Below are 20,254 nucleotides of genomic sequence, written 5' to 3'. Positions count from 1 at the left end.
TCAATTTAAATACTGAGCCTTTGAAGAAGGATATATGAAGCAAGAACAGGAATGATGGATTGGGAGGACAGAGAAGAAGTAGGGATGGAAAGGTAGAACATTATGGTTAGAAAAAAGAATTTTGCATTTTAAGATCATGGAGGTGTCAAAATTATGGTGAGGTATAAGGCACCTCTGTGGTTGGCAAAAATGGAGTGATTGATGTAGGTCATGGGGTTGAGGAGTCATAGGAACTTTAAGGCAAGGGCTAAGTTCTTTTCAAAAAACAATTTCCATCAGGGACTGTTTCTGCACTGAGCATAACATCCCATCAGGACTTCATAAATGTTAGATAATTAATGGTTATAATCCCAAATACTAAGTCTTCTCAGCAGCTCTGTATCTTGCCATTCTATGACATCTGTCCTAAGAATTATTTTTAAACAGGCATTCCAAAACTTATACATCCAGATGAATGTTTTCCTTTGCAAAATTGTCATCTTGGGAGGCTGGATACTTTTTTGCAAATGAAAAACTCATTGTTGAAACCATTTTGGAAAAAAAAAATTCTTAGGACCTATGATACATTTTTTTCAAGCATTCTCAAAAAGTTACAGATAAGGTGGGTTTGATTTTTAGAACCAGGCAGGTCTCTCATAGTCAAATCTAGTGAATAAAGGGGACAAACAAATGTGGTAATGGTTTCTTTTGTTAAAAAAAAGATGCTTCTTATAGATTTTATAAATCACAAAACCATATTTATCCCCCACATATATCTTATTTGTTTGCATGTGGTCTCCCTCTTTAGACTGTGAGCTCCTTGAGAAGACTATTTATTCCCTTTCTTTGTATACCCAGAACTTAGAACAATGCCTGGCACACAGTAAGGGCTTAATAAATGCTTGTTAACTTGACTTGACATTTCTCATGAGTTTCATAAAAAGGCTTTAAAAGCAATTATGAAATAGGAGTTTTAAAAATGTCTTGAGCAATGTTTCTTTCCATCTTTTGAATAAGTGGCTAACTTCTAAGGAACGCTGCAATGAAGGGAACAACACTCATTTGAACATGCAAATTCTACAATATTTGCTAGAAAAAAAAATCCATCTCTTTACTCTAAAGTCATTTTGCATGAATATGCCATGGTCCCACCATCCATCTCTTTCATTTTTTCTTCTCTCTCTATCATAGCCAGGTGTTTTGATAATTTTACAATCCTTAATAAATCCCATTTTAATCACAAAGAAAAAACATGGGAAAAGAACAATTAGAAACATGAAAACTGTTCAAAGGAAACATCTGAAAAGGAGAAATTTAAGGCGTTGTACACATTAAACAGATCCCAAATAGTCCTAGGATTACTGTGTCTGAAAACCAACATGAAAGGGAAGCCTTATTTCCTTGCTGGAAATTCCCTAAACCAGATGACACAAAATTGTAAGGTTCTATGTGAAGGCAATAGAAACACATCTGAAAAGAAAATTAGATGTCACTAACAAGAAAGACAAAGCAAAGTGGATGGATTGTAAGAATATAAAACTAATTTCTAAAATGGTCATAATTAAAAATAAATGGTTATTACTTAGCATGTTGTAGAATAAATAAAGCATAGCATGAATATATCTTCAGTTATAGTTCACTTTGCCAGAGAAACAGAACATGAAAAGTGACCTTTACTTGAAATTTCACATATAGAGAAACATGAAAGCAGAGATGAAAGCTGAGGCTACCTTCTCCACTCCCTAGGTATATCGCTGCCATTAGCATTAATGAAAGGATGTCCTATATACAAAGAAAATAGCTTCCCAGTGACCCCTCATTTTATAACTAACTTTAAACATAGGAAAATAGCAGCCTTTAATGGCTGACACTAATCTGACTACCTGTTCAAACTTTGAAAGGTAACTATGTTGTCATTTGGAGTTTTTAAGTGGACTTTGCTTCCATCAAACAACAACCCATATTTGTATAGCATTTAAAGGATGTTCTTCCCTCACAGCAACCCTTGGAAATTAGGCATTGTATTTTCATATTCATTTTGCAGATGAGGAAAAGACACAGAGAGAAGTGACTTGCCTAAGGTTACATAGCTGGTAAGTGTCCAAGTCAGGATTGAACCGAGGTTTCTCCTGACTCAGAAGTCCCACAATCTTTCCACTACACCATGGGAATGAATTTATTTACATACAACATATTCAGGAAGTCTCCAATGTATACTATTTATATTCACTATAGATATGGTTCCAAACTATATCTATAACCCAGACAACATAAATTCAATACATTCTATACACCTAAACTCTAGCAAGTCTAACAGGAAGTAGTAGCTTACAGCTGTTATCTGTGGGCAAAGCAATGCTGTACTGAATAAATAATGCATTAAAGTTTCGGTCTTTAACAGAATCAAAAAAATCACAAAAAGGCAGAGACTGAAGGTAGTTTGGGGTCAACCAAGTCCTTTTGTTTTTATGGATGAGGAAACTAAGACTTGACTAAGGTTACACAACTAATTAGTGTCACAGTCAAGATTCAAATCCAGGTATTGCCATTCAGAGGCCCCAGTCCTTTCCATTTCACTCTAGAGAGAATTAGCACATTAAGAATGTGATATGTTACACATGTCTTTATTCTTTTGTTCCCAACAAACAACTATTTTAAGTAGTAGAGCAGAAGATTTAGAGCTGGAAGGAACCATCTTGTCCAAACCCTTCATTTTACAGATGAGGAAACTGAGGCCCAGGGAGATTTAAGTGATTTGACCAGAGTGACACTATTAATAAATGTCAGAGGTTGTATTTATACCTGTATCCTAACATTCTATTTTTTTAAGACAATCTTTGGAAATATTAAAAGGTCCTAAAGAAAAACAGCTTCTAATCTTAGAATTTCTAGCTAGAAGGAATTTTAGGGATCATCTAGTCCAGAAGCCCCTAATCCTTTCCTAATGAGGAATTATTTTTAAATTACCCCAAGTCTTATGATCTGTCAGTATTCTATTAAAAACATTTCATGTAAGGGAAACACCATTTATGAGAGGCCTGTCACTGCATGTCGTCAGCCAGTGGGTTAAAGTTTGGCATGTGTTTAGTGAGAACAAGAAATGGTAGTAAAGTGGAGGCAAGGCCAGTCTTGGAGTCAGGAAGACCTGGGTCAAAGTCTTGCCTCTGGCACGTTACTGTTTGATATGGGTAAGTCAAGTACCCTTTCAATGTCCCAGGAAATTCTTTTAAAATTGTAAATTTTAGGCAGTTACCATTTGCATCCTGTGGAAGGAGTCTATGCACAAATCAAATCATAAATCAGGACTAGGGGAGAAAAGGATCTAGAAAAAAGATGGGAAAAGTAGATAAAGTAATGAGGGGGAATGATAAAGAGGAGAAAGAAGAGGTAGACCGAGAAGGATATAAGAATAATATCTAAAGGGGAAAAGACAGTAAGAGGAAGAAAAGGAAGATGCTTGACAACCTTTCTCCTCTTTAGGTAAGGCAGGTATGGCTCTCTGACCTTTCTAGTCCTGATTTTAAAATCTCCGCTAAGGTCTTACATGGCATCATTATAACATGGAGGTGACCCTGGGTCCTCTAAGGTTATGCCAAGAGAATGCAAGCCTTGGCAAGTCCTACCAAGCTGAAAAGACTTCAGGTATGGGCCTGTTGAGCAAGTTCCAGCCTAGCTATGTTTGGAGAGGCTTATTGCCAGGCTTGGATAATAAACTTTTTTTTTTCTTTTTCTTCTTTTTTTACCAAAGTAATAAGTGAAGACCGTCTACTAAACCTTAAAAGAGTTGCTATCTGGATTGGTGGAGAGAATATACATTCAAATTAGATAATTTTAAGGAATGAAATATCTAGATTTAGAAAAAACTGACTGGGCTACTAGACTCTTTGGACTTTTGTCAGAACTCATACAAACGTATTTTACCTATGCATATGGACATGAATCTGGGCACACATACCAAGCTGTCCACACTGTGGCAGACACAAAGAAACTAAAGAGATGCTAAAGCACCCTGTGATCTCCTTCCTCCTTCTGCACTTGTAATGGCAAAGATTGCTCATTGGGCTTCCATGAGATTTATCCCTTCCATGGAGCACTTCTTAATAGGAGGCCTCTTTTCCTCCTGGCTCTGACCATGAGGGGTAGGCTGCTTTCTGAGAACTTGCCCTTAACATGTGGGTTGAGGGGAGAGGCACACTAAGAAGCAGCTTTAAAGGCTTCACTGTTGAATGAATGAATGAAAAAGAACTTGTTTACCATATGCTAGGCACTGTGCTTTGGTATAGGGAAACTAATACACAAAGTAAGATAGTCCCGTCCCTCAGGGAGCTTAATTCTGATAGGAGAACACAATATTTACATACAAACATATATACATACATACATATACATGCATATATATGTATGTATGTGTATATCTATCTATATGTACATATCAATATCAATATATCTATCTATCCATCTATCTATCTACCTATCTATTTATCTGAGTGGTTGCCAGGGAGGGGTGATTTGGCCTAGGAAGTTACCAGGTTGGTGAGTAGGACCATATGACAATGGGTTCATATGTCCTTTCCAGGAATGGTAGTATTGTAGAAAGGTATAGTGAATAAAATGCTAGACTTAGAGACAGAAAGAGTTAAGTTCAAATCTGCCTCCAACAGTTGCCACCTGTATGAACTTTGGCAAATCACTGAACCACTAATCCCAAATCTGCTTTTTTTTTTTTTTTGCTTTTTTGGAGGGGGGAGGGCAGGGCAATTGGGGTTAAGTGACTTGCCCAAGGTCACATGGCTAGTAAGTGTTAAGTGTCTGAGGCTGGATTTGAACTCAGGTCCTCCTGACTCTAGGGCCGGTGCTCTATTCACTTGGCCGCCTAGCCACCCCCAAGTCTGCTTATTTTTAACATGTGAAGGATGGATTCAGTGAGTTCCAAGATATCTCCTGGCTCTAAGACTTATGCTTTGATTGTTATTCCAGAGCTAAAGGTGGAATAGAGGGTAGATGATATGAGCAATGGGAAGATGGGCTGTTAAGGGGACAGAAGATGGTCGGAGAACAGCAGCACTGTGGTTTTGGAATTAGTTGACCCTGGATTGTCTTGTGACTCTAAGTGGTGTTTGGAAATGTTAAGGCAGGTAGAGGGGGAAGGAGGCTATATTTAAGATTCAATAAATCGGGGTTTATAGCTTGGAGTGACTTCAGAAGAAGGCCTTGAACATCCTGCAACCAGACAACACAATCTCAGAAATCTTCAGGCCCACACTTTAGGGTTTCCATCTCCAATACAGGAAGATACAAAAAGGTAAAGAGTTACATTAAACAAGACTTTATCTTTTATTTACCTCCACTTGATAAACCCTGAATGGCTGTGTTCCCTGCTTTTGATTGTTTTGTCTGCATATTTCCTGCTAAGAGTTTACAAAATAGCACTATTGAACAGGAAGATAAGAAGCACACCTATTTGTTTAATAACATCAAGGGGGGAAAACTGCTAGCTCATCCATTTTGTTGTTAAGTTGCTCAAAAGGATCAAAATACCAATTAACTTGCTGGCTCAGAAATCTTTGATATCCTCAGATTTACTGACATTTTGAAACTCTTGTTCATACTTGTCTAATGGCTTTTTGATTAGGAACAAAGAAGTGCCAATCTGTTTAGCATTTGACCTGTTTTCTTAAATATTTTCATGTGTTCAACTACTTAGCTACTAAAAATACTTGACTAGTCACATTTCTAAGTTAAAGGGAGATTTTTCGCCCCCCATGAACCACCTCAGAATTTTAAAAAGAGTTGAAAGACCACTTCTTTTTTAAGGACATCCCCCAACCTGCTTTAGAATAAACCTTACATTTTTGATATTTTTTTGTTATCAGATGAAATAACAAATATAGCACTTTGTGAATCTTTTGGTACTATAGAAGTTCTAGCTATGAGTATTATTTTTTCCTTTTTCAATGGATTTAGAAAGGCTTCAAGAAACTCAGTGAGGTAACCTGCCATCTTTAGCATCCATTCTTAGCTGAGATGACATTTGACATGTCATAGAACAACCATAAAGGAAAGACAAATAATAGCTGATGGGTTGTGATTACTTTTGTATCTGAGTCTGAGTGCTGCTCTTTGGACATCTTTACACTAATAGTGCTTTGTTGTAAGGTTTGATAAAAAGTCCAGTGTCAATTTTATTTATAACCAACCATGTGCACATACACTCTCACTGTGTTAACAGTAGTAAGGGGAAGGTTTTTACTTTGGGATAAAGGTAGTTCCTGAGTTTAGAAAGAGTTGAGAGCTGAAGAGAAAGGACACTTAATAGACTCCCAGTCCTCAGTGGTACTTAAAGTAATAGTAATGGCAGTAGCATCAGTATCAGTAGCAATAGTAATAAAAACCAAAGAAAATTGCTTTGAGGTTTATAAATCACTTTATATACACTGTCTCATTTGATACTCACAACAATACTATGATATGATTCCCATTTTACATGTGAGGAAAACTGAGGCTCAGAGAGGTTAAGAGATTTGCCCAAGGTCATAGCTAATAAGGATCTGAGGTGAAAGCTGAATTCAAGTCTCCTTGACTCTAAGTGTAGCACACTGTATCAGCTGAATGTGGGGGGAAATTCAGAATTCTGGAATACCAGCATTTTAATGGACCTTAATGATGATCTAACCCAGTCCCTTCATTTTGTAGATCAAGAAACTAGGAACTAGGGAGGAGCAAAGACTATCTGAAAAAGTAACCTCATCTAGGCAGCCCTTTTTAGTACTCTCAGATGAAGCACTGAAGCCTGACCATGTTATTGTAGAGGCTTAAAATCAAACCAGAACCCAGGGCTCTTTTTCTTTTGTCCTTTACAACTGGCTCCCAGATATCTTCAAGCAACAAGCATTTATTTATTATTAACTGTCATAACCCAACATATGTAGTTAGCCCCAAATGAACCAGATTATACATCAGATCCCACCCAGTCATCCACCCCAGTCATATTCTTGCTAAACTCTAGACTTCCAGCTACCATGTGCTAAGGGGATAAATCTGTTCAGTTTTGGAACTCTCACCCTGGGGTTGAACTTGACTGATACATGAGTGAGTACAATCTCACATAACCCCATTATATCTGACCAGTCCCAGATCAGCCAGTCCATACTTTATATTCTATCCAGCTGTCCACTCCAGCAATCTTATTGCCTCTTGCCTTGCAGACACCCTTGTACCCCACCTTGTTCACCCCTACCCCACTTTCTACCTCTTGCTCTGGAAACTAGAAATAAATCAATGCCAACATTTTTCTGGAAAGAGTGTGCCTATCAGCTCCTCTATAGCTTCACTCAGCCTCTGCAGTTTCCCAGACCAAAATTCCTTTCCCTGCTCACTATTTCCCTACGTGGATTTGCCTTCCCCTATTAGAATGTTAGCTTTTTGAGGGCTGTGACTCTTGTTTTTGTATTTGTGACTCTAGCCCTTCATATGTTTCTTGATACATAGTAAGTGCTTAATAAATGCTTTTCATTCAATCATCTATTCATTTATTGAGTCCCAGTTGTGAAGCTCAAGAACTTTAGATGGTGAAAATTGGCCTTCTAAGAGCTTACAATTGAGTTGGGGAGATAAAAACACAACTATAATGCAACAGTTGAGGATAAAGTACTGGGCTCAGTGGATAAAGTACTGGGTCTGGAGTCAGGAAGACCTGAGTTCAAATCCAGCATCAGACACTTAGTAGATGTATGACCCTGGGCAAGTTGCTTAACTTCTGCTTGCCTTAATCTATCAGAGAAGGAAATGGCAAGCCGCTCCAGTATCTTTGCCAAGAAAACATGGACACTTTGGTCCACAGGGTCATGAAGAGGTAGACATGACTGAATTGAATGAACAACAACAACAACACAACATTTAAGTAAGGATACAATTGCTACCAAGTTATACATATGGCAACTATTGAATTACATGTAAAGGTTGAAAAAACTATGCAAAAGTAGTCATTTCAAGGGGTTGGGAGGCTTGGAAGATAAACACATTTAAAGAAATATCATTAAAGATGCTAGTCCTACCTTTTCACAAACTCTTCAAAGAGGATACGGTGGGAATACCCCTGTCGGCGAATACTGGTAGTTTCCAGAATTCCAGTGTAACGAAGCTGTACCAGCACTCTCTCTCTGGAAAACCTCAAGGCTTCTCGGTTATCATTGGGTTTAATACAGCGAACAAAGTGAGGTTGTCCAACTACCATTTTGGAGAGCAGATCCATCAGTGAATACTACCAGGAAAAAGGTACATATTATCTCAGACCCTAAACAAAATGACTTCCAGAAAGTTAATACCAAACTGGATAAATGATATTTATAATAACTTACTGGCCTTTTTGAGGTGAAATAGAGAAAGAAATGGGGAAATAATGATTTAGTCTATAGCTAGTATTTGCAGATTCTTCAGGTATAATTATTTAGTGCTATATATTGCTCATACTTGGCAAAAACTGCTATGTTTGAACCATGATATGTCCAAAGTCTCCTATTAAACTAATTATTAGACTTATAATCTAGACCTACATTTTCATTCTGCCCTACCTAATGGACTGGGCCATATCATCTCTTCAAGTTTTTTTTTTTGTTTTTGTTTTTTCTTTTTGGAGGACAATTGGGGTTAAGTAACTTGCTCAAGGTTACATGGCTAGTTTTTTTTTTGTGTGGGTGTTAATTGTCTGAGGCCGGAACTAAACTCAGGTCCTCCTGACTCCAGGGCCGGCGCTTTACTCACTGCGCCACCTAGCCGCCCTATCTCCAGCTGTTTTTTTTAATGATAAGCTTTTAAGGCAGAAGTAGATAACCTGTCTAGAATTAAATGTCACCAGTAAGTCCAAGGCATGGCCATAGATACAACTGCAGCTGTTATTGAAATTAAGGGAGAAGGAATTTTTTTCTAAATAAGGGGAAAGAGAATGTAGGGAATGACAGAGTTAGAGAAAGGGAAGAAAGAAGAAAGGAAGGAAGGGATAGAGGGAAGGGAAAAAGGGAAGGAAGGAGATAGAGGGGAGGGAAAAAGGGAAGGAAGGAGGGAGGGAAGGAAGGAAGGAAAGAAAGAAGGAAGGAAAGAAGGAAGAAAGGAAAGAAGGAAGGAAAGAAGGATGGAAGGAAGGAAGGAAAGAAGGAAGGAAGGAAGGAAGGAAGGAAGGAAGGAAGGAAGGAAGGAAGGAAGGAAGGAAGGAAGGAAGGAAGGAAGGAAGGAAAAGGAAGGAAGAAAGGAAGGAAGGAAAAGGAAGGAAGAAAGGAAGGAAGGAAGGAAGGAAGGAAGGAAGGAAAAGGAAGGAAAAGGAAGGAAAAGGAAGGAGGGTGCAGTTGAGAAAGTTGATTATGATGGACAGTGGCAGGATGCTACCAACAATTGATTCAGTGTCTTCCAGTGGCATGCCCATAGGATATCTCTATTATAATAGAATTCTCATGTGAAGTGTGACCATAAGAAAATAAAAGTAATTTTTAAACAAATATCATAAATCAATGCAGCTAAAATGAGAAGAAAAGCAGGCAAATGGGTATAAATATTTGCCTAATATCATCAGAAGTTAATTGATCAAACACAATGGGTGATCAAGCAGAGTAATACTTTTGGGGTCCAAAAGTAAGTTTGACTATAGAATAAATGAAACTATTTTCTTGAATACCTCATAGACAGTCTTTGAAGACAAATTTAATTTAGGCATGAAAATATGTAATGCATGTGGAAGTGAGTTACTATAAGTACAATGATATCCAGAAGGTTGCGAGAATGAGTGGAATTAGTAATAGCTTCCTGCACTAGGGATAGGGTAAGGAGGACACTGGAGTACAAGAATTCAAGAGTACATGAGGAGATTGGGGAGATTGAGGGAGGGAGTTAATTTATAAGAAGGAAACAAAAGTTGGAGGAGACCACAAGATAGGGGTACCAATAACATAGACTCAAAGATTTGTGAGTGGGTATAATCTATTTGGAGCCTTTGGCCATAGTCCAGGAAGGAGTCCAAGGATTTAACCAAGAGAGCCAACAGTAAGAGGCATCTGAAAGAGATCATCTGATATTCATCATCTTGTTCAAAGTTGACTAAATAACATGAAACTTCCCTTCATAATATAATAAAAATTTATGTGTGCTCAAGTATAGAGGATGGGAATAGGGAATGGACAGGCAATGTCATTGGACAGGTGGAGAAAGGCAGAATGAGCAGTATTGGGGAGAGCATTTAAAGAAGAGAGACTTCTAAATAAACCTTTTGACCTTTTTTTAAGCATTGTTAGTATTGGGGTGGAGCACAGGATACTTCTTCCCTTTTAGGAACACAATAGAATTGCCTACCAACAAGTTGTGCTGAATAGCCCTTTGCCTGAATTGTATGCAAAAATTGTGTACAGAAGATAAAAGCTGACTTGTGAGATTTCAACATAAATGCTTTAAAAGGTTAATAAGTGAAAGAAAAGGTATCTAGGAATGGAAAGTTTTGAGCCCAATCTATGTGAGGGATAGGGAAGAGTCAGAGAAGGAAGAAGCTTTAACTAGAAGAGAAAAGGAAGAATAAATCCAAGAGATTATGAGATAGTAGATTTAGATCTGAAAAGGACCTTAAAGGCCAGAGTCCAATCATCTCCTCATTTTATAAATGAGGAAATGGAGGACCAGAAAGGTTAAATTTCTTGCCCAGAAGGACATAGTTGAGGTGGAATTCGAACCTAGGTTTTTCTGACTCCACATCCACCATGCTGTTCTGCTAGAACTACATAGCTAAGACTAGGAACAAAAAGAAGAATATTTTAGGAAATTAAAATAGGTTGGATATACACCAAAAAAAAAATTAGTTCAGAAAGACTTCTATGTATTTAGCATTGCCTGGAATTGCACTCTGCCCAAATGGGGAATTCATTTGAATAATCATTCAGGAAAGAACCTAAAGGACCAGAGAAGTTGAGAAAAATGGTTCTAGCTATCTTTTGAGATGGGGAGGGAATCAGGAATCAGGTTCTTATCTAATAAGATGACATTAGTCAGGGTTGGGGCTAAATCTGGGTACCTAACTTATCAATAGATCTCTAAGGTTTTCTATAGATTTTAAGAAAGAAAATTACCCTGCCCCCATCTTCCCTAAATCCTCTCTCAACACTGCTTCCCTCTCACCTTCCCTTCTCTTGGAGCTATCCATGGTGCTTTCTCAGAAGATGACATTCACCTGTTTAACAAGCTAAGTCTGCATTACTTCTCCAGCCTTCCTAAACCTCTAAAAAGCTTACATTAAGCTTCTTGTCTGTTCCTGTGTGATGCATTCTCTGCCAGCATCTTCCACCAATTATGACTTCCACGTATCTGATCATGCCTTTGTTTTAGTCTAATCTTTGTTGCTTAATTCTGCTTCTGACTTAGATCATCCTCTGTTGGTGGCCCTACTTACTGCCTGACTAGGATAGAACAGAGTCCTGCCACCTCCCTCCACTCAGCTTCCTGGTATTACCAGCATGAAAAGGAGCATTGCTGCCACTGACATCCCTTCCCTCATTCTACAAAGGGACTTTGCTGTCAATTCTTCTCTCCAAACTTCTTGACTTTATTCTTAACACACATATTCTCCTTCATTTCCTCCCCAGCCCAATTCAGTATCACAATGACTTAAAAACATTTAGGGAATTGAAAAGGTTTTTCCTCCTCATAAAAAGATGGTGTCCCTGCACTACACTTTGTAACTATACCATGTAACTAATGTGCTAATTAGTATATAATGTCTACTTTGAAATAGTTCACATTATAATAATGTAATCTCAAACTCTATGTTAAAGAGTATGCTTTGCTATGTAGTAGTTAATTTATGACTTAGTAGGGGTACTGGATAAAAGACAGAGGGCATGTATTTTCAACCTCATAACCCAAAGAAGAAGTCCTTTCTCTCCCATATCTTATCCTCCCAGCTTTAGACCCTGGGTGGCCTAAAGCATGAGAAATTGTCTTTTAAAAAAGAGATTTTCCTTTTAGTCATCTCATTCTAGAAGCTGTTCAGAAAAAAACATGTATGTCTCTATGAGGAAATGTGGTAAAGTAGATAGAGAAGAATAAGGAAGATCAAGGTTTAAATCCTCCCTTGGATACTTGCTGTGTGACCACAGAAATGGCATTATCCTCTCTGTGCTTGCATTTCTTCATTTATATAATGGGCATACAACTCTTTGCAATATCTACCTCATGTGGTTTTTATTAGGCTCAAATAGAGATAATAAGTGCTTTGCAAATCTTAGAGTGTTATATAAATGCTAGCTGCTATTGTTTTTGGCATATCATCATCATCATCATCATCAATCCTGCAGAAGTCTTTATCTAACAGTGAAGGAAAGAGACTTCCTTTTCACAGATTTCAAAGGACCTAAAATTACATTCTAACAACAAAAGATGATGGTCATTCCCATATGCTGGCAACTACAGACCCAGAAATCTCTTGAATCAGTTATATTTTGAAAAATCAAAGAATACTTCCCTAGACTATATACAAATAAACCTGCAGTTGGCAACATTATTTGCTTCTCTCTATAACAGGACTTTTCATCATGACCTTGGTCTCCATGGATATAAGGGTTCTCAGAAAGTGAATATTTGAATGTAGCCCATATTATATCTATGTAGTAATAATATAGACTGATATTATATAGTTAATATAATGTAATAATAAAATAGTTAAACCCTAAGCCCTGCAAGTCAGGCACAGAATGAAAAGAATACCACCATCAGAGAAGGATAAGGAAAGAGCATAAAAAAGGATTCCTACAAATAAAGAGTATTTTTTGATTCATCTTTCATCCTAAATTCTTCCCCTTCCACTTCACATGGCATCTTCAAAATATCACCATTTTCTGACTTTCCTGTTGGAGACATTCCTCCCTAGCTATTACTCTCTTACATACAGGATATTCCAAAAGTCTTAGTGCAGTTTTAGCTACTAAAGTTTAAATAAACTTTGTAAACCCGCCTAAACTGAATCAGTTTAATCTTTTTCAAAACAGTCTAAACTGGTTCAAATCTATCTAAACTGATTCAAAGTAGTCTAAATTAGGTACTTAGGCACTTTAGTACAGAGCTTAGGTACTCGGGTCATTAGATTCATGAAACAATAACTATTTGAAATAATAAATAGTCTTGGATGTTAATTCAAACAAGGATGGAGCAAAATGAGTGCAAAGGATTGACAATGGGTGAAAGTTCAAATAGATTGTTGGTCAGTTTCAGGGAAATCTGGCAGCAGGTTTCAGAGAGGAATTTTGACCACTCTCCATGATATGTTTCCTAAAATTAACTACTATTTATATCTTCCCCACTGGCAAAACCCACGAATGCTATGAATATACATCATGATTTTAAAAGACTTTAGTGGTGATTTTAAAAAAGTTTCCAAGGTGGAAATGTTCTTCTATCAAATATGACTTTTTTTGGTGGGCGGACTAATACACGAGAGTGAACATAACATAATTAAATTCAACATCCAAGTGGGAGAGGGGAAAATTAAAGGAAATGAATTGTGTAGATATTTATTTTTAGAAAAGGAAATTAGCAAAATTCAGACAATAAGGAAAAAAATTGAAAGGTAAAGTTGAAAAAGTCTATAATCCACAGGAAATCTGAAAATTATTTTAAAATACCTATGAAAGCATAAGGTAAATGTATTCTAAGGACCAAAAATAGTAGATGCTGTAAAAAGAAAGAAAACATAACTAAGAGGTAGAATCCTATTAAAGAAGCTATCTTAGAGAAGACTTTTTTTTTTAATGTAGACTCCTGAAATGAGTAGAACTCATTCACTCTTCAGACTTCTCTATCCATTTCCTTCTTCAGGTTCCTTCTCACCAGGCAGAAACCTTCATCCTGAGCACTGTTCTATTGATTGGTAACTTCCTACCAAAGACCTTAAGGATTCTTTCTTAAGGTACTCCAGCAATGGTCACTTCATTTCCAGCAGATTTGTTCTTTGAACTTCTCTACTCACCAGTCACCTTGCCCTTTCCTTGAAATTCTTCTCCTCATCTTTCCAGCTATCCATATTTATGGACCGTCTCACCCCACTAAAATGTAAGCTCCTTAAAGACAAGTACTGTCTTGTATGCTTGAATTTGTTACATAATAAGTGCTTAATAATTGTTCTATCATCTAGCTATCAATCATTTCTCTATCAATCATCTTTCTATATCCATCTCTTTGTCTCTGTGTGTCTCTTTGTGTCTTTCTCTCTGACTATCTCTCACACACACAGTGAAGCTTACAAAGAATAGGAATTACATCAAATTAGATATTCGGGATGTAAAAAATAATGAAGAATATCTTGCCACGGACCCCCCAAAATAATGTAAAACCTTCTGGCCATATATTTAAACTTTCACCAGTTATTACACACTTGCAATCATTCTTCTCCAGCCTTGCTGAAGTTGACCTCTAAGAGCCTATAGTAGAGGTCCTCTGGGTCCTCAAGTGTGGTCCTTTAACTGAATCCAAGCTTCATGGAACAAATCCCCTTAATAAAAGAATTTGTTCTGTAAAACTTGGATTCAGTCAAAATGCCACACCAAAGGACCTAGAAGGCCACATGTGGCTTTGAGACTGCAGGTTTCTCATCCCCAGACTATGTTTTGTATAGACTTTGGATAATGACAATAACATCAAGGGGAAGTCACCAGCAATATTATTAATGAACCATTTGACAATCATGGAGCAGTACCATCAAGAAAAGAAACTGACGATAGGCTGGGGGTAGAGGGTAGGTGAGAGGGGTGGATCTGACCCTCAGAAGCCAGTTGTCTGGAGGAAATTCAGGCATACCCTGACACCTAGTGAAAAGGTTTGTTCAGGGATTAAAGAGAACTAGCAGAAAGTTGGGGGAAACAGTATGGGAAGGAGCAATAAGAGGCATTTCTCTCCTCCTCTAATTCTTATTCTCTGGGTGATGTTTTCCCTTTGCTTCTTTGACCTGAGTGTCCTCCCTTTTATTCTGAAAAGATCTCCTTGCTTTCACAATTTCTACCCATCTTTCAAGTCCCAGCTAATTTCACTTCATCAATGATGCTTTCCCAGACCAATTCAATCAATAGTGATTTCATTCTCTTCTGAATTCATGTCACTGCCTCTATTACTAATCTGGCAACTAAGTTCAAAGTATTGTGTGATATAGCTTGTTTTGTTGTCTTATATGATTATTTAAATGTTTTCTGTGTTTACATCTTAACTTCATGGTAATAGGCTTCTAGAGTAGGGGTCCTTAACCTCAGATCCATGAAATTTTAAAATTTATAATCATATTTCATCAAAATTTATTTCCTTTGTAAATCTACCTATTCTTCTGTGTGTGTGTGTGCTAAGATCATTCTGAGAAGGGGTCCATAGACTTCACTAAAATGCCAAAGGAGTCCATGATGTAGGAAAAAAAATGTTAAGAACCCCAGTCCTAGAAAGGAGAGATAATGGCTCATTTGTCTTTGTATTCCACATAGTGGATGCTCTGTAAGTAAATGCACCATAAGTGCCCAATGAAGAATTATTGATTGAATAAGATAACTATTTTTAATAGTGGTTGAAAGGGTAGATTAAAAGGCTGGTTGCTCTCCACTGAACACTGTACTTGACACTGGGGATACAACTAAAAAGTGAAAACAATCTGCCCTTAAGGCATTGCATTATACTCAGGGGATGGAAGCAATAAGGACATAGATAAGTAAATATGACATATAATAATAACTAGCAGTTACACAGCTGTTTAAGGTTTGCAAAGCACTTTACAAATAATATCTCATTTGATCTTCATCATAACCCTGAGATGCAGGTGCCATTATTATGACTATTTTACATATGAGGGAACTGAGGCAGAGAGAGATTAAATGACTTGTCCAGGGTCACACAGCTGCTAAGTATGTGAGGGCAGATTTGAATGAAGGTCTTCCTTACTCTAGGTTCTGTGCTCTATTCCCTGCACCAGTGAGCTGCCTATCCCTAAAGTAATTTCAGGAGAGGGTGGTTTAGACAAGCTTTTTTTGGAGAAAAAAAACAATAACCCCAAAATTCTAATCTAAGTGGATGGATTTGATTGTAATATAGACCAATTTCATTAAGAATAGTTATTTGAGGGGCGGCCAGGTAGCACAGCAAGTAAGAGCACAGGCTCCAGTGTTGGGATGACCTGGGGATCAAATCTGGGCTCAGATACTTAGCACCACACCCAGAAATAACTGGCCGTGTAACTTTGAGCAAGTTACTTAACCCTGATTGCTTTAAAAAAAAATTTGTTAAAAGTAGTGATGATGATAAACTGGACCTTATACAGAGGAGAAAAAGTGGGACCTGAGGATGTAATACTTTCAGAGGGTAGAAAAATCCACCCACAGAATTCTTCCTCTCCCTGAAAAAGAAAAAAATTTTGTGGTTGTGAAAATGGTTGCCAAATAAAATTTAAGCCAAAAATTTCTGTTAGTGTTTTCATGTAGACGAAGCTTAAGCATTCTTTTTGAATGCTTAAGTCTCCTCAAGATCTCAATCTATGATCCCACAGTGACCTATGACCCTAAATGGTTATTGCTGGATTCCATGGTTGGGGATTTAAAGGAGACATTATAGAATAATTAGGAAATATAAGAACACACAAAATCTACAAAGTCATGATTTTGATCATTGTCGAGAAACAAAGGTAACTCACAGCTCAGAAAAATCATGGCAGTTAATTGTGAACAGCTAAGTGGCATAGTATATAGTGCATGGGGCCTGGAGTCAGGAAGACTCATCTTTGTGAATTCAAATCCAACTTCAGATACTTACTAGCTGTGTGACCCTGTGATAGTAATGGAATGTGGAGATTCCCCTGTATTGGCTTGGTTTTCAAATTGATTGTATTAAAACCCAGAGTTTGTTAATCCCACCTGTGGGATGGGCTTGTTGATGTGAAAAGAAAGTCCTGAAGTGGGAGGAGCTGGTGATGTAGATTTGGAGAGACAGGAGAGAGGCGGAAGATCTTTTTGGAAGCAGCACCTCGTGGAGAGAGAGAGACTAAGAGAATTGCTGGTGGCCGCTTTGAATTGCCCTGGACTTTTGAGACCTGCCCCCTGAGCTGCCAAGGACTGAGGAGACATGGCTGTTTTGCTGGTACTTTGTCTGTCTGTTTTGATGTTATTTTGCCAGATTTGTCCACTGGTGAAAGACTGTCCTTTTGTTGAAGAAGTCCTGGAACCTGGCTGTTCGCTAAGAAGGCCTGCGACTGTCCTGCAGACAGAGAGTGAATACTGTCCACTGGTGAGGGACAGTACTGTTGTTGCAGGGGTCTGGAGACTGTCCTGCAGACAGAGTGAATACTGTCCACTGGTGAGGGACAGTGCTGTTGTTGCAGGGGTCTGGAGACTGTCCTGCAGACAGAGTGAATACTGTCCACTGGTGAGGGACAGTGCTGTTGTTGCAGGGGTCTGGGAGCCTTTCTGTTGGTTCAGAAGCCCTGAAGAAGGATTTTCTTGTTGTATGTTTACAGAAATCCTGGGAGAGGGCTTTGCTAATGTGTTCAGGGGTTCTAGGACTGTTCTACAGACAGAGGATAAATTCATGAAGGGACTGGCAATGTATCTTGTGGCTTTGCTAAGCCTTGTCTCCCCAGGAACTAAGATTGCTGAGAACTTGCCTTGTGTCAAGATGAAGAAAAGACCTCCATTTGGGTATTAAGTGCTGTGTTTAAACTTGATGTAACTCTGGGGTAGATTCAATTGTGATCCAGGGGTGGGGAACTTTTGACCTTATGTTTGGAAACTAATCTCCATTTGAGAAGAGGGGCTTTGTGGTGGACTTAATTAAGGTATAGCCTAGGGGTGGAGAAGTATTTAGAACAGAGACTTTGTAATTGATTGAATGATTGGAAGATCCTGGGGTGGGGTAGTACTTGGAGATTATTTAATCACACTTAGTAAATGCTGTATTTGGAATGATGTCATGTTTTGATCTTCTCTGTTCTTGGTTTGTCACTAAATAAAATAGAGAGCACCTATGCTGGTATTTTGAACCTGGGAAGTTGCCTTTGCTTGGTATTACATTACAGACCCCTGGCGAGTCACTTAACCCTATATGCCCCAGTTTCCTCATCTGTCAAATAAACTGGAGAAGGAAATTTCAAACCATTCTAATATCTCTGCCAAGAAAACCCTGAATGGGGTCACAAAGAGTCAGACATAACTAAAAAATGGTTTTCTTTATACCAAAGCCCTAACTATTCCAGACTGTGAAAGGTAATTTTTAATACTTTCCTTTATACCTAGAAAGGGATATGCCACATTTTGTCGAAGTGTTAATTTAGTTGGTTGGTTGTTGTACTTTATTCTCGATAAGGATCAAAATAACATCACTATGTTGACATCAAGGTATAGTGTGTCTGACTGTGGCTAATGAGACCAATATGTGTTTGGAAGGCTCTTCCACAGGCTGGGCACAAATAGTCCATACAAATAATTTGGAGTAGAAATGTCTCTAAATTTGCACATCTCACATTTATTTTGAGTGACTGCAATTCTGCTCATAGAGTACAGCACCTTCTCTGATGGAGGCATGCCATGCTGGGCAGTCCTGTGTCAATGTCTCCCGTGTTACAGAATCTATTCCAAAGTTCTTCAGAGAGACAAATGAATAGGTTTGCTAGGAGCACAAACACTTTCTATGCATTGTCTACATTTATACCGTTCATCAATTTTTACCCTGAAAACAGAGATTGAAGGATGCTCCAGAATTTCATAAAGAAAACTTCAAACTAATAGACACCAAATCTAAAAAAAATTAAAATAAAACAACAACAAAAACCAAATACAGCTATTCTTTTGGGAAACAATGAAAGACATATTTAAGATCCACATCAGGGGGTCTTAAGAGAATAGAAGACTATTAATATACTTGTTTGAGAACAGAGGGGTTAGACAACCCAGTCTAATTAAACCAATTAACTCAAAGGGCCTAACTACAGTAGTCTGATTGCTAGTTACTTAGGTGCCTAAGTGCCTTAAAACAGCACTAAGTCTTTTGGAAATGACCCAGTATGTTGCCTTATCTTTTTAGAAGACAAACATTTCAGGGTAGGGTCTTACTTTCTTATTTAACATAGTATTAATAAGAACTTAATTACTTGCTTATGACTAGATTGTTAGACTGGGAACCAAAAGTTCTACTCCTGTGATTTTGGCTAACTCAATTTCATTTTTATATCTTTATCTATATAAAAAGCATCACAAAATAAGGAATAAAGAACTAGCCTTGGAGACAAGAATTCCTAGTAAGCCTTGCCTTTTTCTGACACGTAACTAGCTGAATTACTTAATTTCTCAGAGCCCCATGCAACTCTGTAAAACTATGTTATAGATTATTTGCCTATCTAGATTGGCAGGGAGAATTTTCATACTTGAGGTCCCCCGTGCAGATGAAAGCATAAGCTTGTATCCCCATCTTTCTCTCCTCCTCCACTGAAAACTCTATTTATTAAAATGATTTATAAAATAATGCTTACCCTTTACCTAACTTACAGGGCTATGATCAGGATAAATGGTTGGTTAAATACCCTTGTGAAATTTTTTTGATAGAAATTTTGAAAGCAAGGCCAGTCATAGGCAAAATGGTAAAGCAAGTCAAGTCTATCTTTTGTGTTTCCTTCATCCCTCTCCTTAAAGACACTCAGTGCCCCCTAAGTTAGGCTAACCTACATCTGGCCACTTAGTATGACACTATACCTAGATCTTCCTTCCCAGGCAATACTCAATGCTCTTGATCTCTTCCCTGCCCCCTCTGTCCCCAATAAAAAATCTTTTCCTAAATCTTGCTGCCTCAGAATCTCTAGAAGTTAGCATTACAGCTAATCATATAATCTACTCTATGCTAACATGTTAATAAATGCTAATGGGTTACTCCTCTTGTGCAGCATATATGCCTTTAACAGGGGTCTCTGGGAGGCAAAATTTAGCCAAACTTTTTTCTATTGGTGGGAAATTCAGGAACTGTGACAAGCCACGGGAAGAACTAGATAGGGCCAACTAGGATCTTGACGTGTACCACTCCTATCTGGAAGGATAAATCAGAAGCTGAATAAGATTTTCTCAGGGCTTAAGCTGAGCCCTGATTATCATTTAGGCACAATTAAAATCATATTAATGTTTTTACCCACTTGCATAACTTTGTATGTCAGAGAGACAGAGACACAGACAGACAGACAGAGAGGGAGAGAGGGAGAGAGGGAGAGAGAGAGAGAGAGAGAGAGAGAGAGAGAGAGAGAGAGAGAGAG

At 37.9% G+C, this 20,254-nt stretch overlaps 1 protein-coding gene and 1 long non-coding RNA gene across 6 annotated transcripts in view; one reads left to right on the top strand and one right to left on the bottom strand.

The window, feature by feature from the left end:
* LOC138155352 (myosin-IIIb-like) overlaps window positions 1-20,254 on the bottom strand; it is a 381,066-nt gene that overhangs the window by 283,265 nt on the left and 77,547 nt on the right. For all 5 annotated transcript variants that reach the window (XR_011166807.1, XR_011166808.1, XM_069080561.1 and 2 more), the window contains one exon: window positions 8,034-8,239. Coding sequence is in view for 3 of the 5 variants with exons in the window: in XM_069080561.1 (XP_068936662.1) it covers window positions 8,034-8,239 (206 nt within the window). In the remaining 2 variants the exon portion in view is untranslated. The remainder of the gene's footprint in view (window positions 1-8,033; window positions 8,240-20,254) is intronic.
* The window catches only part of LOC138155353 (uncharacterized), a 53,426-nt gene that overhangs the window by 27,280 nt on the left and 5,892 nt on the right, over window positions 1-20,254 (top strand). The window lies entirely within an intron of this gene.

The sequence above is a fragment of the Petaurus breviceps genome, unplaced genomic scaffold (genome assembly GCF_028583685.1).
Source record: "Petaurus breviceps papuanus isolate PSGF00001 unplaced genomic scaffold, PetGlider_PUasm1.0 91133, whole genome shotgun sequence".
Taxonomy (NCBI): Eukaryota; Metazoa; Chordata; class Mammalia; order Diprotodontia; family Petauridae; genus Petaurus; species Petaurus breviceps.
The sequence above is the reverse complement of the archived record's forward strand: the minus strand, read 5'-3'. Positions and strand labels throughout refer to the sequence as shown.